This window comes from Wasmannia auropunctata, unplaced genomic scaffold, assembly GCF_000956235.1.
Source record: "Wasmannia auropunctata unplaced genomic scaffold, wasmannia.A_1.0 LD336116.1, whole genome shotgun sequence".
NCBI classification, from domain to species: Eukaryota; Metazoa; Arthropoda; class Insecta; order Hymenoptera; family Formicidae; genus Wasmannia; species Wasmannia auropunctata.
The window spans coordinates 1,484,732-1,511,067 of record NW_012026774.1 but is presented as its reverse complement, the minus strand read 5'-3'; the positions used below and the strand labels follow the sequence as shown (position 1 = coordinate 1,511,067).

Genomic DNA, 26,336 nt, shown 5'->3' with positions numbered 1-26,336 from the left:
GATCACTTAAATGCGTAGCGCGCTATTCTCGCGTGTTTGTTAGAATCCTTGAATGTTTTTACCTACGTTCATCACTATGGCACATGTCGTAATTTTTTTTCTCGAACTTTGCACGTTGCGGTTTATTTTCGCACCACGTCCCTCATTAATTTGCTCGTCAAAAGGATAATCGTGCAACAGGTCGCTGATCTGAGAATTACGTAAAATGCTTTTGCTTCTATAGTCCGATGTCGACACGTATGATATACGTATAAAAATCTAAAGCCGAATGGTTTCATCAAATGCAGCCTTTCGTCTAGTTTGCTATTTTATTGATAAGTATCTAACAATTATAATCTCCCAGTATGTCGTAAGGGATAAAGTACAAATAATATATGCTACGATTTACACTTCAATTTAATTCAAGGAAATAAGTTTTTCATTTTCTCGATATAGTATTATATTTATTGCTTAAGCATATGCGAGGAATGCACGTGTGGCAAATCGTTACCATCTGCTTCAGGTGTCCTCGTTATATGAACGGCAAAATGTTACATGGCCGAGTTCTCACTAGATGTGACACTCTGACCACTTCTCGTCTGACCGCGTCTTGTATAATACGCACTGTTGTCTAGACGATAAATCTTTAAGTAATATCATGCAACACACGTTATTGACGCAAAATTTTTACGCCATCTACTTATTGCGTAAAAGTCTAGTATTAATAAATAAGAAGTTGTCATCTTGACGCACACTCTCAAGTAAAAGTCGTAAAAAGTCGGCATAATAATATTTTTTTCATTTATTATGACATATTTTAAGTTATAGACTGATAAACAAGAATTCTAAGGATCTTTTTATATTTGTTTACGTAAGATCAAATAAAACTAGTTTTATGAGATGTAAAATAGTTTGATTGATGCTCCTTTCTTATTTTATCGTACTTTGTAACGCGCTAATTATTTAAAATCTGACTAAATTGTTTCTAAAATAACACTTTTATCTACACATTAGTTTTTACATACATATTTATATATAAATATCTATTTTCTCTATAATAACACATACGCTTTCAATCGTTAAAAGCATATACTCGTACCTTTGACTTACGACGCCAATTTTCAAGTCATTTAAAAAACTGAAGCAACTAACAAGTGTGTAAAAAATAGTGGATAAAATATGAGGCAAAAATGTGGCGTCATAAGTGACAGTTATTTAACAATTACGAAGAAATCTTCGCAAATGTTACAATCCTAACTTATCTAGACTTCAGTCTAAGATCTAAAAATGTTCTATGATCAACAGAACTTTGGAACAATCTTCACAAACTCTAATCAACAATATCTATCCAGGAGACATGTGATCGGAACTTGTGGAACGTTTCCTAATAAGAAACGATGATCATTGAGCAATTGTTTCATAGTATCGCGAATGCAAAATAAAATCAGACGTTTTTATTTAGGATTATCCGACGGTAGACCCTTTATGGCGAAAGTACCACGGAAGAACGGCTTGAAAATTTCCAGCAATGTCTGCGTTCGACGGGCTGAATTCTGAAAAATAAAAAGCTACCATTAACAACAGTATAGGGTTTTCCGACTCTATCGGAAATGGATAAATAGTTTCTTTTTTTGTAGTAAATACAGATCTAGCGAAATGAGTGAAAGGTGATGCGAACACGACCCTAATCCGTTTAGGATGTATCAAAAAAATATTGCATCATATATAATAACAAATAAGAAATATATAATTAGACTCGCGCGCCAGCGGAAAACAATCATTAACACTGTATCTCCTATTAGCATACGTTGCCTAATTAACCTACGTGCATTGTACTTACTAGGATTACGCTGTTGAGAACTTTGCTAACGTTAGTTATTAGGTTGAAACCAGTGCCGAATGCGCTTGATGGTATTTCCAAGGATACCCTATTCCTATCAAACTCAGGTGTATCCTCCGTAGTGGTAATAATCCCTTTCTGCAAATACATATAATCAGATTTTTTTCCCGTTACTTTATTGTATATCTTATCATTTATTAGAATAGTAATGATAGAGTATCACGTGGGAAAATGTAGGAATGAAAGTATGTGTTTCATTATAAATTCCAGTTGTAATTATGCGTTATAGGTAATTATGTATTTTTACGACCTTTTTTTAATTATAATTGAATATATTCAATGAATATGAATAAAGAAGAGAAAACTTAAACGTGAATTACTAGCGTTATAATTTTATATATATTTATTACGTTTATACTTTTATAATTTTTGTATTTTTATTCAGATTTAAGTGAAAAAGGATTCTTTATATAATTATAGAGATATTTATTTATTTATATAACAAACTGTTTTTACAGAAAGATACTCGTGTGAGCGACACTTCAAAGAGACGACAATGAAAAGTTTGAATTAAATTGTTAATTTCAATTAATCTTCAATTAATATAAAAAAACATAAATTAAGAGATATCAAAGTAAATGTATGTATAGATCAAATCTAAAGGTGTAATAGGAATATGGGAGGAAGGGATACATTAGAGATTTCACGATACTCTTGCAATTCGCCTCATATAGTAGACAAAAATATAATTGTAAGTTTATTTGACATCAACATTATCACACCATCATCACCATCTTTTATATATTAATTTTTTTTTGTCATGGAGCATTTGGATGCGCTATTTACATCGCTTGCACATAGCAAATAGTCCACAAGTTCGTCGCGCTCCTAAAGGCTACTCTTAAATTATTTACAGCGTTCACGGTGGCAAATCGCGAATGACGCCGCTAGTTCTTCTATAATTTATATTAGACATAGCGTAGTCCACACAATTCGGCGGGAAGTGTTGATTCGTCAGGAGAGGAGTTTCCTGGAGAATTTCGTTTCTCTCAGCTTTTTCCTGAATTTTTCGTTTGGATTCTTTTAAATACGGAGTTTCTGTGAGAGAGAAGGGCTTCTCTAGAGAAAGGAAGGAGGTTCTGCCAATTTATCAGCCCAGCTAGAAACAGAAATTCACATTCCGTGTTACATGGAACACCCACATACTCCATCGAAAGTGAAATCCATTGATCCTGTCCGTCCCATTTTCTCGTGGTGTGTTTAACGTTCGTTCGTTGTCTGTCGCTCTTTTTCTCCCCCAAAAAGGTTTCTTCTCTCAAACGCTGCTGCTCCGCTGATCCAGGTGCTAAAGTCCAGGCTGTCAAACGTCCCCTTTCCGCATCCCATCGATATCCCGCTTTATCCCGCCCGCCTTTAAGCCGGATAATACGCCGCTTGTGGTGGCGTATAATCGTACTGTTTGTGTACAATACTTGTTTTAATGGTACATATGATTTGTGCTCGGAAGGCCTTGTTCTCGTGAAGGCGCCTTCCGAGGTTAAAGAGGTGATATCGCAGCAACATTCGATTAGCCGTACAACCAAAGGTTTAATGAAGCGTGTCGACGGGACTGACGAAGCAGGTTTCTTTATTGTATTCAATTATGATGCTTATATATTAATGGTACGTCATGGCACAGAGAAAGGTGCCAAAGCAGGTACAATGGTAAATACAACGGCAGAAATAGCATGCTCTTAATGTTATACAGTTAATTATTATACAGAAACTGAAGGTCTACCAGGATTAGTAATTTTATTAAATGTATCACGTTAATAAAAAATGAAAAATTAATAAGATAAAAAAAGCGATGTTATAACCATGCAATACCGAATGAATAAATATAAAGGAAAAGTATAGTGTATAGGAAAAATATAGTGAAGAATATTTTTATGATATGTGGTGCTAAATTCTGATTAAAATGCGAGAAAAACACTTTAAAAAAGCGTTTACCAACTTATTTCCTTATCGTATAGCGATGTAATGAATTGTTATCATTGCAAATAGCGATAGCCTCACATGCAACGTCGCCAACAGTCACCCTCGTCCGAGTTTATTAAGTATAGACTGTTCATCGAACAATTTCTAGGAGAAAACCGTCATATTATTTTCCATGTAGTATACCGCTTTCTTACGAAGACACAGATATTTCAGCAGAGACAGCTTGCGTTACGTATCAGACACAGAACAGGCAGGACTTGTACGGGACTTGAAAATATATAAAAAAAGAAACAGTTTGCACAGAGAGAGATAAAGATATAAAATTGGCTCATTGTGATCCTACCCCTGCCAGGTTGGCGAAAGCTCCGAGATTGATGCCGGCGTTCGCGCCGCCAGTTCCGCCAGAAGAAGCGCCTCCGGAGCTACCCTGATCGCCACCACTGCTACCACCGCTTAAACCGCCTAAACCGCCGCTTAAACTGCCTAAACCGCCGCTACCTTGGCTCAGGCTCGACAAGGAGCCGATCTTTTGAGACAAGAGATTGCCGATGAAGGCCGATGATCCTCCTCCTGCACCGCCGTCTGCATGTCCTGCATTTTACAAGCAATTAAAAAATGATATAAAACGGTGACAATAAAAATAAATGCCATATGTATCTTAAAAAGATGTATATCAATGGTGAAATGCTATAATTGCGTAAAATGTCTTGCGACTAATTTTTTCTCACCAGAAATCTGATCCCTGGATTTTTCAGATTTGAAAGTTTTTTTACCCGACTTTTATGAAAAATTCTTGTTTAAAAATCCATCGAAAAAATTTTCTTGCGATCTCACGCACCTGTACCATCACCGCCACTCGCACCACCAGAAAGCGAGCTTAATGGCGCAATTTTCCCGGCCAGGGCCTTAGTGATGCCAGCCGAGGCGCCTGAGAAGAATGTCGCCGCGCTATTTATAATAGGCCCAATGCTGCCCGTCGCAGCCTGAACCTTTTGAGATAATAATTTGTTGAGGAACTCCGACGTAGCCGAATGCTTAGGATCGATTCCAAAAGCAGCATTTTTCGCTTTGTTAGATTCGTCGAGAACTGAGAGCGCTTTCGTTTTCGAGTCTATGAAGGAATCCACTTTCTACAACGATATATGCTGATTAAAGAAACTAATAGTAATAATTTATCATTTATATAATATCTACATTATACATAAAGATTTTTAGAATAGTAGTAATATTAAAAGTAAACGTTTCCAGTTCAGAAGAGATTTGTTAAATTTCAAATGCGATCTTAATTATAATTATTAATTACAGCCTATTACAAAATATTTTAAATTATTGTATGTAAGAATAGTAGAGATTTTATAAAGAAAATGAACTAATTATTCTTACGTCAAACACAAAATTAATGATGCCGTTCGATACTCCAAGCTTGAGGCCGATCTTTCTCTTGTCCCTATCGCCTCTTTCGTCATCGGCCGTCGCATCATCAGTTTCGGCTACCTATGCAGATCGGAAAATTAAGCTGCTTTAAGATTGTTAATTAAGAGAGATAATACAAAGTAACAAGATTAAAGCTAAAGTTCATAATTAAGAGGAAAAAGAGATCGATGATGAAACGCGTTATTGCAGGAGAAGAAGTTTCCTCCATTCAAATTTTATCAAAATCGTACTGCTCTCTTGTGTATTACTCAAGTATTACGTATTTCGTTACATCGATACTATCGAGGTAACCTGTTCTATAAATGTTTGCACCAAGTGTCTACAATTCTACAATGTCTGGCAGAAAATGGAAAATTATTACAATCGTGCCTGACGCGATATTTACGTATAGTTTTCTAAAGCTGTAATTTTTCGTACGCGCATGCAACCCCATTACGCAACGCTGCTTTCGTTCTAGAGGAACGAGGTCGGTCTATGTTATAGTGTTGCTCGAGCGCGGAATCACAACCGCGCGCGATTACATTAACGCGTGATCGCGAGCGGCGATAACGATACAACATTGCTCCGTTGACCGATGCGCGCGTGCACGACGTTTCAAAGAAATTTCGTTACACGCGTGCATCCGTCTCTAGCGTGTTCGAACTCATACAGGCAGTAGCACCGGCTACTTTCACTCTTTAACTCGTTCCCCGAGATCATGTTTCTCTCTTTTTCGTATTACCCCTTGTCCTCTGTCTCCCTTGTCTCTCTTTTCCTCCCATTTACCGTCTCATTTACAGCGGGATTAGCTAACGTAATGCGTTCGGATATCGGATATCTTCCTTCAGTCTTTCTTCCGACTCTCGCTTACGACAGCGAATAAATTTTCTTCTCCCATCGATTCGATCATCATGTTTACGCAACCGGTTTTTTATTAAATATTTATGTACAAATATAAATTTCTTTTCCAAAATTAAATATAATTTATTTTAAAAAAATAGAAAATCGCGGCATAAGGTGAAGAGTATACACTTTCCCCTAGATTAATGTTGAAGATAAATATTTAATTATATAAGCTACGAGATTTGGTGCTGACCCAGATATCTCTCTCCTTTCGATTGCGTACTTCCTAATCGGTTGACGTAAAATTATCGAACAGTCAATTTTTGCGATGCCTTACTTTCACTCTCGTTTACTAAATGTTAAACTTGTCATTTTGTTTTCTATAGGTAATATATGTTTCGAGGTACTTGTTCTAGGTCGAGTGAAGGTATAACACGCAGCGCGCGCATTTAATCGATGCGCATTTGGAGGGAGAAAGGAAGGACGCAACGTCGCGGAACGTTGACTGTCGAATTCTTGGCGGTTCTTCACATTTCGGAGAGATCATTGCACGTGTATATCGGATAATTCGATTACGCTTTTCCGTGTCTCGACTTCTCAAGAGCCCCTAAGGACGCGCGGTGCGCGACGGCATCGTAAAATACCGCTCTCGACATAAGAGATTGACAATAGCTTTCTGCAAGTACTTCAGCATTCAAATCGCTTCATTAAAGCGAGGTGCGCGATCGCAGCTCTCCTTCCATTTCATTCTCTTTTACTTTCTAAATAAGATTTGAAGTAATTCGTCCCTCCGATAACTTTCTTGATACGTACGACACTACTAGAAAGCAGAGAACATTTAATATCTTAATGTATAATATTGTATCTTGTCGCTTCGGCACTTTAAATGATAGAAATAAAATGTAGAACTTACTTCGTTCAGCGGACTGAGGTCTTCTTCCGCGTCTCTCTTGACGACAGGACTGCAATTGGCAATGACGATAGCCAAAAACAGTCCACAGAATGCACATAACACCCGCATTGCGTCTTCTTCACTAGGTCGATCGGTTCCGATTCAGTCTGCATGAATAAAAAAGTTGTCTGACAAGGCGGCAGGATTCCCGGTAATAATAAAATCGAAAGTAAATCTTGACTGTCGAGTGAAAGGGTGCCTGGAGCAAACTTGGTAATATTTAAAAACGAATTTTCAGCCAGCTTTTGTCAACAGTCAGGGACTGATAACAATTCTGTGCAATCAGTGAAATGAAGAAAATTAGATTCGAGCAAATCGTGTTATGTAAATGCAATATATGCAAACCGAATTTTCCATTTTCGACAAACTTTTCCTTAAAGAACCCATCCAAAATTATAACAACAACCTAGAGATTTATATTTTGCAATAAAAAAGAAAAGAAATTGTACAAAAAATAAAGAAATTTTTTAGAAATTAGGAATAAAGTCAGAATTTATAAAGGTGTTTTATAATAAAAAGCTGTCAATTAGTTGCATATTAGCTATATTAGACGTAAAATAATTGGTTAAATAATACGCCGCAATTTCAAGGAACAAAAAGTGATTAGCTTGTTAGTAATAAGCAGCTTTCAATCTGTCAAATTACAAGCGTAAAATGATTGGGCGCTGTAATTGATAAGGACGGATAAGTGATCAGCTGGTAAAATAATCGCCACGTAGTTAATAAGAGAGAGAAATATGTAAGTAAAACTATAGGAGAAAGAGAATAATGTCACTTAACACGTGTTCAATTTATACCAACTTGTTGAAAACAGATTTCTTCGTCAAATAGAAAAATAGAATAGAAAAATCAATGAGAACTCAGGCGAGAGCGTGTCAGTCACGTGGCAGTCAAAGCAGAACGTATATGTGAAGGGATTGCGTGGACTTACGAGTGCCGGCGAGTGTGCGTACGATCGAGCGAATGCGTGAGTTGTGTACCTGACGGAGTGCGAGGCTCGTTTGAGGACCACAGTGAAGGAGGTCCCGATGTCTTACGGAGCCGAAGGGGAAACGAAGGCGCGAGCATGTGTGCCCCTTCGAGAATCAAGAATCGTGCACCGCGAGCCTCGCCTCCCGCAGGTGGGGCGACCTCCAATTCACTCCATTCGCGAAACCCGCTCAGCAGCCGACATCATCCAATGAGACACCCTCCCTCTCCTTCGTTACTGTCGTCCTCGCTTAGCTAATACGTCAGCTTGCGTAGTACTGAATTACACAGTTATAAGCTCGTCGGAAGTTACCGATTTGACAAAGGCCAGAGTACAAATTTCGTATTTGACTAAGGCCAAAGTCCGATTCGAAAAAGTCGCCAAGCTGAGTCCAAAATTTTTTTCTTTTTTTTTTTTACATAATTATCTATCTAAAATGAAATTGTATAGCGGCGTCTACAATAAGAATTAAGACTTAAGATTTAAGAATCACTCATCTCACGTGAGATGAATAATCGACTATGATTGGACAATTTTCTTAAATTTTCTTAAGTTTTAAGTCTCATTGTAGACGTCATTTAAGGCGCTCGATACATCAGTTTCTAAGTACACCGCTTTTGGACGCATTTCTTTTTTTATGGTGATGATAATTTAATTTAATAATCTCAGCGTCACGCTTCGCGCGTAAGCAACAATCAAATCTTAAAAATCAAAAATTACGATATCATCGCTATTTTTGATTATCATCTTTCTCGAAAGTAATAAAAGATGAGTGATGTATGAAGTATTAAATAATATGGGAACTACATAACTTTTAGTATTGTTTAACGTATATGCAAGCAAGTGCTATGTAAGTCAATAGAATGTATAATCCAGTAATACGCGGTTTAAGATAATAGCTTGAAAAGAAGCTGACTAAAATCACCTTTGGTATTCCAACTCCCATTCAAGTTGTGTGAATGTCTACAAGAATTTGCATATGCAATATGCATATTAATACTATTATTGCGTGATTTTAAAGCTTGATGATTTACGTTTAAACTTTCTCAAACCATTTTGAAGTTGTCTCTCATGTAAAAAATTGGAGAATCTAGTTTACGTAAGAGATAATTTCTCCAAATTGGATCGTTTATCTTCGTTATTTCGCATATTGTAAAAATGGCTCGTGCAAGAAATTACGAATAGAAGAGATGAGACATATTACATGATATTTACATCACGTCGTAACGTTTGATAATCTGCCAACAGAAGTTGAGAAATTGGAACTATTACTTGAGGAAATCTCACTTCACTTAGTTTAACGTCATATTAATTATTTCTATCTTTATAACAATCGCTAATTATTGTTACATGCAATAGATTTCGTTTGCAATTATCGTGCTCACTGGTTTAATCTTATAGAAATAATCAAGATGAACTCTCCTTTTACCTTGACCATAATCTAAAAAGTAGCGTTTTGATTTCAAATTCCCTTTGAAAAACGCAGCATGTAATTGATTAGAATTAGTCATCGAACGGACGCTCCTTCCGCTTGTTGCAGATATTTTCTCTTTTTGATCGCGTGCGGCAGGAAAAAGATATAGATTTGGTCAGATTGCGCACACATATAACGCGCGATAATAATTCTTAATTCAATTGAGGCTTAATTGGGAGAGCAAGAACTATAGACTTAGAACTTAAATTAGACCCATATATACCTCAAGAAAAGAGTTGCAGTTATGTATTTAACAATACTACCGTTTCCGACACTTCAAACTTAATTATAGATAGGCTGACAACATGCAATGTCTTTTTTGTTATTTCTACAACACAATATAAACGATTAAATAGCAAGAAAATTCCAAATTATTAAAATCCTGTGCACGAACTTGTCGAAAAAGATATTAAGGACGCTTATCACGAAGAATTTGGAGATATGACTTTAAAATACACTTAAAATTGCATTTGTAACACTGTAAATTAAAACAGCTATAATCTATTCTACACACATCTCGACAGCCGTTATTTTTTTAGGGCAATTGCTCAATGGATTCCGTCGCCATTTATATGCGCTGCATGATGATAAAATCAGGTTTTCAAAAATGTGTTATAATTTTTCGCAGCTAAATGTCGCAATAGCAATTCAGCTTCGAAATAATTCGAAGAATCGCTAAAAATTTTTATATTAAGTTATAAATTGCTATAACAATTGTATAACAATAAATCGTTTAGCTTAGAAATACATATGGATATCATTTATAATCCATAATCAAGAGAAAAACATTAAATTTCTCTCCGATTGAAATATTTTTGAATATTTGAGCATCCGAGAGTATCCGAATGAAATCAATTATTTTGGATGCGCGACAGAGCTTTATTGGCTGACGAAGTAGTAATACTATTCTGTGGTCAGACTGTCCAACCGGTCGTGAAGTGGCGCCACGCGGCGAACACGCGCCCAGACGAATACGGCATCTCAGCCGCAACCGAAGAAACATCGAATGACTTTCCAATGGAAGAGAGAGTAACGTACCTCTCGGTAATTCTCCTGTAGGAGGAAAGTAAAAAGGGGAGCAGAAAATCCCACGCGTAAAGGCTGCGGGCTTACGTAAAGAGGCCGCGTGTGTGTATGTGTGTAACTCATTCCTCCAAAAATGAATCATTATTCACATCGGCACCTTGCCGGAACCGCACAGCCGCCACGCGGGCTTGTTACGATATATGCATTTTTTCCCTGAAATTATTGAAATTTCTAGAATTTCTCTCGTATAACTGCGGCAAAATTCTCCAATAAAAAAAAAACAGATCAAATGAGGACAATTGCCGAGAGGTAAAAGGAGATAATAGCGGTATCCTTGTGCGCGTAATTTTTTATCTATATACGCGTAATTAATACGTATATCCTCGTATCTGTGAGATCCGGGATACGATTATGATAATATTAGATACATGTTAAACGTTGCATCGAACGTTCTAGTGGTGTCACATATGAATGAGAGGGAATAACTTGCGCCATAACGTAAACGCGCATGTTCAACAACAATGTACATATATTTCAGAATCAATGCTAATATGTTGTAACTGTTTACCTGTACATTTTTATGCGTACATTTATTGACATATTTAACTTTAACGTCGTCTTCTGCGTTTTATTGGCAGAAGAGTGCACAGCAAAAATTTCAAGACGTTCTAAGAATAGCTGTTTGGAGTTACGATTACAGAATTACGAAAAGACGAGAGTTAAATGGGTCATCAGTCGTTGACTTTCACGGTGTCTCTCAGGTTACGTTTGTAGATTCTTTTTAATAAAATGTAAATCTTCAATATTTCACGCGATAAATATGTATATGCAAGACGCGGCTAAATTTCATATTTGATTAACTCGACTCACGAAACGTGATTTTTCTTACCGAGCAATCTATCCGTCGCGCAGATTTCTAATTTTCACTCAGCTTACTAATCAATAAAGAATACATTTATTTATCCAATCAACTGAGGAAGAAATTAAAATATTTAAATGTTATATTTATGAAATACATATATAAAATGAATCATGTCTTGCAAAATTGAATTTAAATGAACGTCACGAAGCTGGCATTAATGTAGAGCTCATGAATAATGCCTACTGTTAATGATAAATAAGTTCAGATGTACATCTATTACTCAGTATTACTCATTGTCAGTGTATCATTATTGTCACAGCATCTAGAGCTGTCTGCATTAACTTTACAGATTACTTTCCTTTCAATAATTGTTTATTAATTCGTTTCGCTTTCATCTATCTCGCGATTCCGTTTCTACCTTCGTCCCACGGACTTGGTCGCTTTCTTCTCGTAGGCAGCAATTTTCGATTCCGGCCCCAAGAGAGAACCGCAAGACACACTCGTGAAACTGTTGCAACGGTTCACCAATGACGTATGCCACTCGATGGTGTCACTTGCGATCGCTCCGAGCGATCGGTCACTCGCGCAACCGCGACCTTTGCCGCGAACGTCCTCTCGATCATCGAACGCGATGCGTGAGATGAGCGAAGGTGGACGTCTCCGTCGGAGAGAAACTCCCGAAACGAAAAGAAACGCGACAGCCGTTGTTCGCGACGCGGCCGATCGATCGGGACTTTGATACGTGGCTGCGACTATCCGCCGGAACGAAGCCGAGGAGCGGCCACGCGTTCGCCGTTCGCGAAGAAAGTTCCAACGGGGAAATTGGCCGCAAACGAACGCGTCACCGTGGCGACGCGAACGACGCGATGACGAAGGTGGGCGAGGAGATTTACGGCGCGGCGCGGTGCGGCGAAGCGATTTCCGCGTATGTCGCGTGACACGCGCGTACAACGGGCCTGTCTCGCGCGTTGACGGATCGATGATAGGATTTGCTGGATCAATTGGTTCATCAACCGGAAGTAAAGATGCGGGGCGCGGGGGTTTCCGCGATTATTTCCGCGGGATTTCCTCCGCAGGTCAATTTTGTATCTTTGCAAGACGGTGACACACGTATGTTTCATGGAAATTATGACGAGGCGGATATTATCATGGGGAATACCGAACGATAGTATTTTGTGGAAATTTTATAAACGACTCGTTCGAGTGAAATGCAGAGAGGAAAGTAGAAGTATAGTTACGTAAAAAAACGTTATGTTCTTAAAGAGCGCGCTTATTATTCCATTCTGCGAAGTGCTAATAAGGTGATATAACGAACAAATTTATAATAAGTAGATTGTATCCTTGCGCGCGCTTACGCAATACCGTGTCGCATTATGCAATTGTTAATAAACGTGTCACATAATTTTTAGATTCATCACTTCAAGAAGCATTTCCCCTTTTATTATGAGCAAGTTGTTTTAAAATACATCAAAAAGATGGGCCATTACGATGTAATAAATTGCGGTGTTTTGTACATTTAAAAACCGCGATAACAATTTATTTCTTCTTGTTTTACGTAATGGCGGCGGCACGTGTTCCGATCGTCCGTTCGTTCGTGCGTGCGTGCAACGTTTGTTCGCGAGCGGAGCGACCGATGACGCGACGGCCCGTTGTTCAATCCCGGTCGTGCAACCCGAATAAATATCGTTCTTTACTTTCTCCGACCGGCTGTGCCTACGAAACTTCCTCTACTGCCGTCGTCAGCCGTATCGAGCATGCACTAAGAAATTTATTATAATGGACGTGACGTGTGTCTCGTCGCGCTCAGTCCTCACGAGAACGAGAGTAAAAGTCGATCGCATTCATTTCCCGCGACGCGCGTCTTTCTTTTATTCTTCCGGCGTCAGCGCGGTCACTTTTTTCCAATAAAGAAACTCGATTGATTAATTATCTTTAGCGATTAATGATCACACAATAACGTTGCAATAATAACATAAGTTTCAACATAATAGCGTAGATTAGATCTATTTTCACTAAAGTAATACGGATACGCCATGGAGAGAGAGAGAGAGAGTCCGTGTCGCACGTTTTGCTCCGGAAGTTCATTTCATAACTACATACGTTTGAACAAGCGCGCATTAACCAAGGTGAGAGTGCATGACGGAGATTCAATCTCGTGCCATTTTCTACTTTGTGTAAGAATCGAGCGAGCGTGTGTGCAGTCCGCAATAAAATAGATATGCAGTTAATAAGCGATAACGAGATAATAATCGAAACGCGCAATGCAGATAATAGCGGGTTTTCGATCAGATTTAGATCATCATGCCGTTGTAGAAATCTGCTACATTTGCGTAATCTATATACATTGGTAAGATATATTACCTACTGTTTCGTAACTAAGGTGATAATTTTAACATATCTTCGACATGCAACACACGGCATTCTGTGCATTATCGTATAAAGCTAATATAGTTCTGCATCAGAATAACATTAGCGAGTCAAAAAAATATTGTTAGTTACTGCGGCGATCAATATTGGAACGTTGGCAAATTATTACGTGGCAAACCAAGACGGAAAGCCGATAATTTGAGGTAAATGATGGTAACACTTTTCTTTATATATACATTTTGTAATTTAAAAAACGTGTGCGTATAAAAAGTTAAAAAGAAACCGAGAAAGGCTGTGTCCGAACACATTGTGACGAGTTCATATTGACACCTAATATATATTTTTAGACAATAGCAATATGTTAGAAGCCAAGCGATAAGCGGTTATTACATGTATTTAAGTTAATCGTTATGACGTCAAACCTCGAATAGCTTTCCTCCAGCGATATGGTTTTCAAGTGCAAAATAAGTCAAGATGTCATACAAGTACATAGTCGGATCTGCCATTTTCATCGCCGCTCTGTTAACCGTTAACACTGTACCCGCTAGAGAAGTTTCCTATTCCAATAAACAGGATCTAATCATCGGCAACAGGGTGCCCAACGACAGAGAGAGCCTCAAAGAGAACGTCGTAAAAAAAGCTAGCTGGAACAATGTTCAGATTGTCGAGAAGACCTACAATGTCTCGGCGAATGAACGTATCACTATGGTTGCAATGTTGGATCAGAATACAAACAGAAAAGGCGCGAAAGCTAGTGTTTTGCAAGGTGGACCTGGATGGAGCAACGTCACCGTGAAGTTCAAAAGTCAAAGAAGTGAGCGCATTGATTTCATCGTTCAGTTGTACTCACGACTACAATCGGTGGAAGCAGCCACTCCTATGACTGATACAACGACGCTTTCTGGACGCAATTAGGATGGAGAAGTAAAATAAGCAATCTTAAAAGCTACATCAACTCAATATGTTCTGAGCTATTGCAACATTGTCACCATTGCCACTAAAAGAAGACATGTCATTAAATATTCTTGTTATTTACGCGTTATTGTTTGATGTCTTGTACATATAATCAATAAATCAATTGATGTAATTGAGTGTTTACCTTTAAAATTCTCAAATTTATATACTTAAAAACTTATGTGTACCTACATATAAAATCGTAGGACATAAATATAAATAAATCATCAGCTGTTTGTATGTAATAAATTTTAATAACGCACACTTATAGTATCAAATTGACGGCACTCTATAAAAAGCAGGCTGTATGTGTCATTCGTGCTATTCTGTTTATGGGTCAGAGAAATATTTTATAAAATGTTTGAAAAAGTATGCCGTTCTAACGACTTTGTGCTTTTATGCGATGTAAGCGTGTTCATCGCAGATCATAAAGGCATGCAAATCACACGTTTCGCCCATCCATGTAATTATTGTACAAACAGCAGATGATGCAAAACGGATCGCGACGCGCCGCATGACCCACCGGTAATTACTGTCAAGTTTTAGCCGTGACAGCTGACACTACCGAGTTAATCCCACGTGGCGAAATCGCGCGCCACGTGCAATTACGCGCGCGGATGTATACGCTCGCATCTCGCGGCGGCCCGGAATGATTGGAATGTCCCCCGTTACAGCAAGGTGCATCTGTGTATTCAACTCTGTTTGTTCCAGTTCGCGGTGTCGCAAACGCGCGACACTGTCCGTAATCAGTCTGATCGTTCCAAGCGACGTGACGCGACTTCTCGCCGATCGCCCCGAAGGCGTCGCGAGTGTGTCGCGCGCCAAGTGTCTGCGCATCTCACAATCGCGAACGATTAGCAAATAGGAATCCGTCGGTCAAAGATACAGATCGAGCAGAGGTTTCTCGTTAAGAGATATTAATTAATTTTCGATCGAAAAGAGGCGCACCGGGTGATTAAACGTATATGAATTATAACGTGGATCGTCGCGCTTGCATGTATCTCTACCACCGTCATTAGGTCATTAGGTATTCTATGCATAATCCGCGTCTGATAATCACGGGACAGAATCATGGGAGAATATCGGAACAGTTTTTTTTCCTCTCTTTTTTTCATACAGTCTTGAGATTCTAGACCATGGTGATCTACTTGAGGAACACTCTTGGGTAAGAGTGGATGATCTTCGAGGCCTCGCGGCGCCGCAATGGAGGTCACGATCTTCTGCGTGATCCAGATTTACTCCAAACGGACAATCATTTCGCAAGCCATAAATTCTCACAATGCAAATTAGCGTGATACTACAAATTGCACGATTAGAGGAAATCAATAGCGTAAATGTCATGCTCATCAATCGTATATGACGAGCAGAATGTTTAGAATAATGGCGCTATAGAGCCATTTTTTTTTTGTAATAAAATGCAAGATATAATACGTCGCTATTTTACTTAATTGAGCGTGCCCAGCATATAATCACTTTAACGTTTCTCCGGAGCAGTAAACTGTGTTCCAGTTACTGCAAATTATTCAGCAACGTGTGTCTATACCAGCACGAGAGCAACGGGTTTTTACGGCCGACTGATAGCCGCCAGCATTAATCAAGCTTAGCCGTTGATCGCACATCGTGTCAACGACCTCCAACGACGAGGATGAAAGTGGCTCCCGTTTTGACTTTATACGTGAAACGACGCGGCGTGACGTAAGGCTTAATCTTAACTCGATAGAAATATGACCCAATTCTATTGACTGACGTTTATGCCTAATTATTTGCACTTGCAAAAAGGAAATTGCATCAAAATGGAAACCACATACGACTTCTTTTATGATTTATTACACGATTGATTACACAATGAAAAATTAGGTATATATATTAACTAAAATAGGTATATATATATATATATATATATATATATATATATATACCTATATATATATTTGTGAAGAAAATAAAATTTCTATATATTAAACGTTTCATCCGATTTAAATAAAATCTCGATTAAAATGGTCGACCAATGAAACTGGCTGTTGGGCGTAATACGAATTGCGTAATATGAATAAGAGTCCGCGTCTGTATACCCACGACTAGGAATGTCTGCCATGTTTTAGCAAAGCATTACGAGGGTCAACTAACGACCTCGAGTCTACGAAAAGTTTCACTTTCTTTGGCGATAGAAAGTGATTGCGGCCTTCGACGTTATTTTGCCATCTTTAGCTGATCGCTAGACTTCATACATTTAACATATTTTTACAAACTGGTAGAACTATTTCGCAAACTAGAAAATTATACTCTTATTTATGCTCTTCCTCTTCTTCTGTCATAAATTAACATTTATTTAAATTACTTTATTTAAATTAAATCTTTTCACCTTCTCCTTTTCTCCTAAATTACCTTGTTTTTGTTTATATGTTATTTTTGGTTGTGTGTTATTTATGGTTATTTATGTTATTTATGGTTACATTTACTTTTCTAAAAACCTTGCTTGCTTCATAGCTGTTAAGTCGACTTTTACCGCCGATTTGTCAAAGTTACAAACGTATATTTCTATATCGCGGAGGAAGCACTATGACAGCCTTGGGCGCCTCGATATTGCCGGAAGAGAATGATCTTCCGTGTAATCCTGGAAGGATTCATAGGTCAGATAAAGTGAAACGTGCTTTCACTTGAATCGAGAATATCAATGCAACACGATCTTTCGGAACATAATGGGAGCTTAAGGAGAGACAATACGCGAGAATCGTTACTTCTTTTTACTCATTAATTGCAATAAGCTTGTAAAGCCTCCAGTTACTCTAAGTTACTCCAAGCTGCTTATCTCTTTCCATTCGTGGTCTTATAGATTGCGCAATTAAAACAAATTTCTCGTTGATAACAAAAATCGTTACAAGATCGTAATACATGTATACGCACGAAAAGAATGGTTTTGTAGAAGTATTTGAAAATTTAGCTAGGTACAGAACTAAAAATAATTTCGTTGAACCATCAAAATAATTATATAGGATGCGCATGATAAACAATAACTGCAAAAAGTTTTGACATTCATTACGTAAAATTATTCTGATGGTCCAACAAAAAAATTCTTTTCAGATCTGTATTTAATTAAATTTTTAGATACTTCAAAACCGCTCGTTTTATGTATCAATAAAAGAAAAAAGATTACTTCCGGGAAATATAAAATAAATGACGAAGAATTATTATGTAAAGGCTAACGAACCGAGCATCTCTCCGAGCTTCTAGCATCTTTCTGTTTATGCCCTCCCAAAAATATGTTAATGATATACGTAATGTCCAGGAAACGAATATGGCCGATTAAGAATTTTCACTTCCGTTCACATAACGGCTTCGGTCAGACCTCGCGTTTTATCATTTACATGCGACCGGTATCGAAGTGAAATCGTCGAACGCAGACGCATCGATTAGAAGAGTTTGCGTGATTATTACGTGATGCAAATGTGAGCCTACAGACAAACAAAAAGAAATATTGCGAAACTCGTGTCGACTTTAGGGACCCGCTGGTCGGCAGGTCGATTTGAGGGACAAAGGCCGAATTCTTCGAACGATGAGAGGAATTCTAGTATAGAGAACTTTCACCAGCCATTTCGAAAAAGTCAAGTGTCGATTTGTTGCTGTAGGCAATTAAATCGTCGTTTACGCAATGCTACGAGCGCAGGTCCGCATCCCGGCCGCGTCGCGTGCTATTAGTGAATTTCACGAACCATTAAAACACGCTATATCGCGCACGATGTCAAATGATATTTCCTCATGCCGACCCGTTAAAGTCGATCGGTTAAAGAAATGTAAAGCAGGGTGTCCACGAGGGGTGGTGAAAACAGGTGGAACAAATAGGAGCACAAAATTGGCTGATTTACGCGAATTGCGTAAATCTGTCAACCCATAATAAGCCGGGAGACGTTTGACCTGCCGACTATATTTCACAAGTGACGAAGACAGAGTCAGGAAAAGGCAGGGCAGAAAGAGAGGGCGACCCCGCGGAGAAACCGTGCTCTAATGTTGCAAAGCGCCTCATTGAAAGTGTCTCGGGATATGCAAATTGTTGGTTTCAACAGACCTTTTATGGAGAACGTGTAAATTCTCCGAAGATCGATGCTGTCTCGAAACTGATCGCCACGATATACGGAGTTCGAATCGCTCGCAGGGATCGCCAAATTATTGTCTCGGTCATGATTGATGTCCACGTCGACGTGATGTGAAAAGGATAGAAGTACAAACTACAATATAAACCTGGCTTCCTAGTGAAACAAAATAAATCGTTAATAGCATCGCTTAGAGACAGTCACGTAACTATCGTAACTCATCGCTCGTATATATCCGTATAGTATATCCAGGACAAGTATATTTAATGCCTATCGGCTCGTCGTAAAGAACCTGCCTATATAATTTCGCTGATTACACGTCGTTTCACACAGGATCGGTCTAGTTTTTTTTTTCTTCATCAGCCTCACGCGCTTCTTTGTTTAGAATTTCAGTCAAGCTAGCCCTACATAATAAAAATGAGAAGAAATTGGCTGCGTCCAAGAATGCAAAGTGCTCCTTTTGTCCGTTTCTTCCGGGTGTTCGGCTCTCGCACACGTGTCCCGGACGCGCATACACACCCGGATACGTGGTACCAGATCCGGGTAATGCGTAAGTGCTGCGCATATGCAAGCAATCAGTTTTTTTAAGTGCGCTTTTATATACGCCTTTACGTACCTCGTACATGCTCCGAATGAAACAAATACAGGGTCTCTTTTCCGCATAAACGAGAATTACCGTTTCCTGGCATGTCTGCTTATGGGTATAAAATATTACATCCTTGCAGTGTTTTGGAATTAAAATGAGTGCATTTAAAATCCAGTTAGAACAAAGTCTAGACTTTCAGCCTTGGTAACAATTATTAATAATTGTGGATAATAATTTTGATTAGTCTGTAAGAATAAATAAATTTTATTCTATTTACAAAACAACATTATATTATTAATTATTAGTTATAATTTATAATCAATGTCCCCACAATGTTCAATGTTGAAAGTGCGAGTGGCGGTGTTTCGTTTTGCGCGGAATTATTCACTGCAGTTTAGCCACAAGATTGTTCACAGGAAATAATAATTTAAATGAGAAAAACGAAAGCAATGACGTGACACCTGTCCTTGCGCGGTTAGATTATCTTGCAATTATTACATAGAAGCTAATATACCTACCCACATGATCTCAGTTGTATTGAGTTCGTTGCAAGATAATCTCTGCTAGGATTTATCAGAGAGGTCATGAGCCGGCTCCATAGCCGTGACACCTGCGCTGAATGAAGCTTTTTCAGAGAGGCTTTGTGTAACAAAAACCAAAAGTAATCCTAAGAACATTTACAGTCAAATCGAAATATTGTTCATCATTGCATCATGCAAAGGTAATTCTTTAAAAATCGATAAAATGATAAACTGCAGGCGAAATTTGCGACTCAAAATTTCTTTTTCTGCCGCGCGACTTGTCTCCGCGCATACGACGTGTAGGCAGAGCTCGTGGATGCAGGTGCGTAAGAATTGTAAGAAGACGGCGGCGCCGGCGGCGCTGCATAATAATGATGCGATGCATAATGCGGCGGTTTTGGGGGTGGACCATACGTGGGTTTTGCCGTGGTGGTTGGATGTGACGATTGCGAGGAACCGGCCGACAGACTAGTGCTGGAGCTCGACGATGCGCCGGACAGATTTGCGCTGGAGGATGATGACGTGGATGACAGTTTCAGGAAAGCCCCGAGGACTTCCTGCAGCGGCGCGGCAAGTGCTTCGAGACCCGATGATGGAGCTCCCCTCTGCAACATAATCCCGATCGACAATTCTCAGACAAAAATTGCGAAATTACTATATTTTTGTGCACGAGCATAATAAAAATAAAATATGACATACTATTTGTTTATTTCAACTAAAGTCTTTCTTGAAATTGTTAAATAATTGCAATTATAATAGATAATTATCAATAATTATAAATTTATAATTTATAATCGTAAATCTAAAATTTTGCGCGTGTGTTTAAAAGAAAAATTGCTTACGGGTTTATCATAGCCGTAGGGATGATAATCGCCGTGAGATGTAGACGCGTGGTACGTGTCTCTGTTATATTGACCATATCCGTTGCTGGCATTTTGACCATATGGACCATATCTATTATAACCATAACCTTTTTTATGACCGCTCGAACCAGCGCTGGCACCAGCGAGCACGCCTGATACAACCGAGCTTACTAGAGATTTCACGTCCGATTCATCTGCCGAAGCGACGGATTCCTGAAATTTAGAAATAATAAGAGCGGGATCAGTTTTTCATATAAAATATAAAAAAAAATGCGGAAAAAGAAGAGATTAATCGAAATTAATAAGGTTGTTAAATAATCGTATAGAAGATATGTTCGTTTTATGACATACTTTACTTAGTTTTGCAGTGATACTGGCGATAAGACCCGACAATATTGATTGCCCATATGCTCCCTGCGGCTAAAATCAATCAACGCAAAATATTGATATAAATAGATAAGCAATAATGCAAAATCGCAATTGCGCACTATATTATATAAATATAAATATACACAGAAAGGCTTACAAAATATAAATTACCTTGCTTAAAGGCTCAGACGATGTTGCAGATGCCGATGCCGATCCTTGTGCGCCTTGAGGCTGAAAGTCAAATTGATACCTATCCATTTATATCTGTTTTTACATTCGTATGAAAATTAATTTCTCTCACTTTTCTGCAATTTTGTTCATAATTCTTTCTACAATTTTATTAAATAAAATTCTTACACCACTACTGGTACGACTTAGCGGACCGATCAGGGGGCCCGAAAGAGGTCCGATCAATGGTGCTATCAGCTGAATGATAGGTCCTAAAATAGCGCCAGAATCGCTGCCTTGTCCTTCTGGGCCCTGAAGACATTATTTCGACGTTCACAGAGAGCGGACTTTGGAAATTATTACTCGGTAAATTTACCTCACTGAGCTTCTGGGAGAGCGGCAATAGGACTGATGGAAGATCAACTCCATCCTCCTCTGGCTAGAAGACACAGAATAAATATTCTGTCATTATATAATTAAATATCTACGAATAATTTGGAGAGGACAGATGAGAGTGGTATTTTAATCTTACATCAGAGAGTCCTTCGAGAAGAGGAATTGCACCTTGAAGCACCTCCGCTATATCGACGTCGGATTCCGGCTAAAAAATGATCATAACCATAATTATAGCTCACTGTTTTTCACGCTGACTTCACCTCTAATGTTGTATTGCGATAGAATATTTTGTGCAAGAAACGCGAATATAGGAAATTTGCAAATGTCATAGTCCTACACGCTGTACAAGTTCGTCGATGTGTCATCTTACATCACTAAGTTCCTCGAGAATCGGTGCAGCTAACGGTAATAAATCGATAATAGCTTGTATAGATCCACCCTCTTCTTCCTCGTCATCTTCCTGCGATTCTGTTTGCGGCCCGTCATCATCATCGCCATTCCCCTCAGCCTCGTTTTCATTATCATCATTTTCGTTATCACCGTTTCCATTATCGCCGTTTCCATTATCGCCATTCCCATTATCGCCGTTCCCGTTATCGTCATTTTCATCATCGTCTTCCTACGTGACATTTCACGTTGTAATAATTATATAAAACGCCTGTTTTTATTATAATAAATAAAAATAAACTGCATACATCCAGTTGCTGTGCTTGAAACGTTTCATTACTTCTCCCACGATTAGGCGGCGTCTAAAATAAGCAATTTTAATTAAAGACGTTTTTGGCAAACGAATGTTATTACATCAATCATTTTGTAAGGTACAAATATTGTTTATAATGTCGTCTATTATGTCGGAAAAAAGTCACATTCATTAATTTAACGTTTCAATATTGCATCTTTATTGACGCGTAATCAGGATGCAATCGAGGCCGTTTCATTGAGATTTCGTCACTAAATTTAAGATAAATTGAGAAAGAGAGAATTTGTCATTGGTCCTCATTTGTATAATGGATCACTGACATTTTTATACATATTTATAAGCGTCTTCTCGCAGATTGGAAATATTGCGGTCAACGTATAGTAAATTGTGAATTTTAAATTTCACAATTTTATTTACAATTATCGCCGTTCTTCTCTATTTTTAATAGCGAACGCAATCGGCTGTAAATTCCTTTTACAGTTTTTTTTGTAACTTTTAATTGTTTTCATCTTTATATATCTTTTTCCGTATAACGCTATAAGAACAATTATCTGAGATGCATGTTAACGTAAAGGATAAAAATATTTAAAAGTACAAAAAATTTAAAAAATATATTTTACAAGAACATTTTAAAAACTGTATATAGTTTAGCCCTTAAATGTGGACGCAAAAAGCAAATACTTTTCATTTTCCCTTTTAAGAATCGTCTATTTCTTGCGCGTGACTTTCAAATATCATTTCGATCTCAATTTTTTATAGTGCTTTAGCAAGAATTGCGAATCGCATTGCGGCAATATATTTTTATAATTGTCTAATACTATTCTTTTGAATATAACGACATATATTTTTTTCGTTCCAAGCACAAAAGATTCATTTCTTTATTTCATAAAGCACTTTTTAGATCGTAACGTTCACCAACCTGAACATAAGTTATTTAAATTAATACATTTATGTGCATTTAAAATTACTGCTTATAATCTACTCACTTCGTCGAAGGCCACTTGTATCTTCTGCGAATTACCTTTCAAGATAGAAAGGACAGGTGTTGCGACGTTAATCTCAGTGCTATTTTTCGGCAGTTTCCGCAGAACACCCAACATTCTCAACAAATCCCCGAGTATGGACGATTGTCGCTTTACGGACGACTTCTGCTTCTTCGACGAAGTTTTCGACGTCTTTTTCTGGTTTTGCTTTTTCTGCCCTTGCGTGTTCTGCACCTTCTCGTTCCCTTTTTTCACCTTTCCCTTTGTTTTCGTTTCACTTGTATCTGCGGCGAAATCATTGAAGACGATTTGTCCGGATTCATTCGTATAATTGTTTTCAAAGTACGGCAGGAATTCGTTCGGAAAATCTCTGCTCGCGATGTAATCCTTCTGCTGTATCTTCGAGGTCACCGCAGCTAGCGGAAGTTCTTTAGTGACTGTAATCAATGCTTGGAACGGAAAAGTCAACAGAGGTTCACCTACATGCGACAGATTTATTCCATTTAACCCGTTATTCACGGTGAACGGCAGTGCCTGTTGAAGCTCGTTATTGTGGGCGTTGATGTGAAAATTCAAAGAATTGCTCGTAGTCTGAAATTTCGCCGGCTCCTCGAAGCTGGATACGTTCTTATCAATAGCGTTCTGATACGATTTAGGGATATCGATTTGCGGCAACGGAAGATACATGTTGGCAGGCGGCTGCAAGTAAGCTTCAAAATTCGCGAAGGGATCGATTTCATTTTGGAAGGGATTCCCAATGTTAAAGTCCACGTATTGTCCAAAATTATTCGGTCCATTGACATTCGAGGAAGAAAGACTAGATGGGTCCTGCGGATTGGACGCCGTCGTTTGCATCGCTCCCATGGGCAAAGGGTAAGCGACCACTTTTTCTTCCGCGTTTTGCACAGGAGGCTCCTTGAGTCTTCGCGCCGGATAATTCAGACCTGGTCGCTTCTCGTTCAGAGGTGCCTTCTTCATCGTCTCCTTCGATCTCGAGTCTGAATTGCTCGTAAAGGGAAATCGTTTCTCGACTGACGGCGAGTTTTTCGAAATCGACGCGAAATTTATCTTCGATGCCATCAAACCCGTTACGTACTTAGACCAAGCTATTAAGTCTTCTTTCGAAGCGATTTTGAGCGGCAGTTGGATCTCCAAGATCTTTGGCGAAGCCGAGAAGCCTTGATCGTTTTGCAGCGGCGAGTTTCTCGAGGATTTCAAAGGCGCCGAGGACACGAGGTTGAATATTACCAACATTAGAATGCAGTTTGAATGTGACAGTATTCTCGATAACATGAGGGGCATCTTGAAAATCGATATTTCTCCAAAGTTTGTTATTTCATTCGAAAGGCTTCAAAAGTTTAAGTACAATTAGCGGACGATTATAATATACCATGATTTTCGAGATAAAAGTTAACGTCACATTTTTTTTCTTATATTTCATACGTTGTTGACAAATTTTATCGATGTGTTTAATAAACTCGATAATATAAACAGCCTCGAGAGATAACGCGTTAAATTATACAAATAATAACAGCACACTTGTACTCTCGATTTCACATTTCACTCACTATCACGAGCAAGAGCTATCCTCTTCAAATAATAATGTAATCAATTTACATGTCGGATAAATTAAATATAGACAATTCGTTCGATTTTATTAAAAGAAACTGGACGCGTGCCGATCTCAGAAGAAAGAGCTGATGGAACACGAGGATCGTACTTGAAGAACTGGACAGTTGAATAGGAAAATGGTTGCTTTATAGGCTGGGCCTAATCAAAGGTCTGTTTTTTTCCCCTGGTCGCGGAAGCATGCACTTTTTTCCATGCACCATCGAGATATCGGGCTCCGCTAATCATATAGTACACCGGGCCCGGGGAGGCGGTCGCGCTCACTTCCGTCGTTGCGTTTCCACCCGACGAGGTCTTCCTCTCTCCGGCATTCGGATAATTATGCGCACCGATGGGCGAGTATGTAACGCGAAACGCACGTGATGACAGGCGAGAGTGACTTTCGTAAGGGACGGCGCGAGTGCCTCCTAATCTTGTGGCGAACACGTGGCAATTTTGTAATATTGTAAATGGCGAAATTACTTATTTTCTGGAGCTAGTATAGTGGATGGGAATTACGTTAGACGACGACATCGACGACGAGTGATCGCGCGTTCTGGACGTTGATCACCGCGCGATTAAGCGATATTGCGCGTAAGCCATCGTCGAAACGAGTTTACGAGTTCACCGTTTATGCGTCTTCCGGGTGTAGCAACCTTATCGATATCGAATCTTGTTTCCTAATACTTAGCTTCGTTAAGCCAATTGTTAAACTAGACGTAACCTCAGTCTAGTTATTTACTAATTTGTATCGTTAGCAATTGTGTATATCGTAATAAGAACTCGTTAAAACAGTTTTCGAAACATAACGGTTTCAGTCACGCCAAGATAACTCAATTCTTTCAAGAGAATTTAATTCTAAGATCCAGAGCTTGCCTCCGATTTCATGGGAAAGTCGCAGCTCTTCGTTTCGAATACATCTTTATACACGAAGTAAAATCGATTAAAAGTAAAACTGTAGCAGTAAAGTATTCACAGATTTATCTCGGTCACGACCGTGAACGTGATCTTGCGGTTCTAAGCGGTAACAATAATGAGAACGAGTCCCTGTAATGAGTGATGGCATCCCGTTTCTTGTGGGCACAAAGCAAGGACGTATTCACACCCGCTCACGCTAATGACAGCTCTCACGAGTGAGCCGAGTTGAAAGTGGCTGATTTAACTTAGGGCATGCAAAGTAGAAAGTCAGTAAAGACCCGAGTCAGAGGATTCTACTTTACGAGCTGTCTTCGGACAATTTATATTATGCAACTAACTACGAAATATATATATATATATATATATATATATTTATGTATATACATTAAAATATGAATATATATTGAATCCCCCAGAGTTTGAATAAACATATTATTTAAAAATCTGCCTCGACGTAATTCTTCAAGTATATTATTATT

At 38.6% G+C, this 26,336-nt stretch overlaps 3 protein-coding genes across 7 annotated transcripts; 1 reads left to right on the top strand and 2 right to left on the bottom strand.

Moving 5' to 3' along the window:
• Positions 1–294: 294 nt before the first annotated feature.
• LOC105457758 (keratin, type II cytoskeletal 1) lies at positions 295–12,080 on the bottom strand. Of its 5 annotated transcripts, none has more exons than XM_011702786.1 (7): positions 11,755–12,080; positions 6,966–7,111; positions 5,180–5,290; positions 4,635–4,926; positions 4,140–4,387; positions 1,820–1,957; positions 295–1,532 (listed from the first exon to the last, which is right to left on the bottom strand). In XM_011702786.1, exons 2-7 carry the CDS (start codon positions 7,071–7,073, stop codon positions 1,434–1,436), a joined length of 996 nt encoding a protein of 331 aa, XP_011701088.1. In that variant the 5' UTR covers positions 7,074–7,111; positions 11,755–12,080; the 3' UTR covers positions 295–1,433. The 5 variants fall into 5 exon arrangements, with proteins under 5 accessions (XP_011701088.1, XP_011700939.1, XP_011701016.1 ...); XM_011702637.1 differs by lacking the exon at positions 11,755–12,080 and adding an exon at positions 7,936–8,180; XM_011702714.1 differs by lacking the exon at positions 11,755–12,080 and adding an exon at positions 7,985–8,180.
• A 1,744-nt stretch (positions 12,081–13,824) lies between these two features.
• On the top strand, positions 13,825–14,790 carry LOC105457678 (probable salivary secreted peptide). Its single transcript, XM_011702535.1, has one exon. The coding sequence runs from the start codon at positions 14,178–14,180 to the stop codon at positions 14,616–14,618; it is 441 nt and encodes a 146-aa protein (XP_011700837.1). The 5' UTR covers positions 13,825–14,177; the 3' UTR covers positions 14,619–14,790.
• Positions 14,791–19,622: 4,832 nt separating this feature from the next.
• LOC105457605 lies at positions 19,623–25,057 on the bottom strand. The gene is made up of 10 exons (XM_011702419.1): positions 23,335–25,057; positions 22,344–22,397; positions 22,019–22,267; positions 21,785–21,853; positions 21,629–21,691; positions 21,442–21,564; positions 21,256–21,315; positions 21,067–21,135; positions 20,695–20,928; positions 19,623–20,457 (listed from the first exon to the last, which is right to left on the bottom strand). The coding sequence occupies exons 1-10, from the start codon at positions 24,631–24,633 to the stop codon at positions 20,104–20,106; spliced, it is 2,574 nt and encodes an 857-aa protein (XP_011700721.1). The 5' UTR covers positions 24,634–25,057; the 3' UTR covers positions 19,623–20,103.
• Between the last annotated feature and the right edge of the window lie 1,279 nt (positions 25,058–26,336).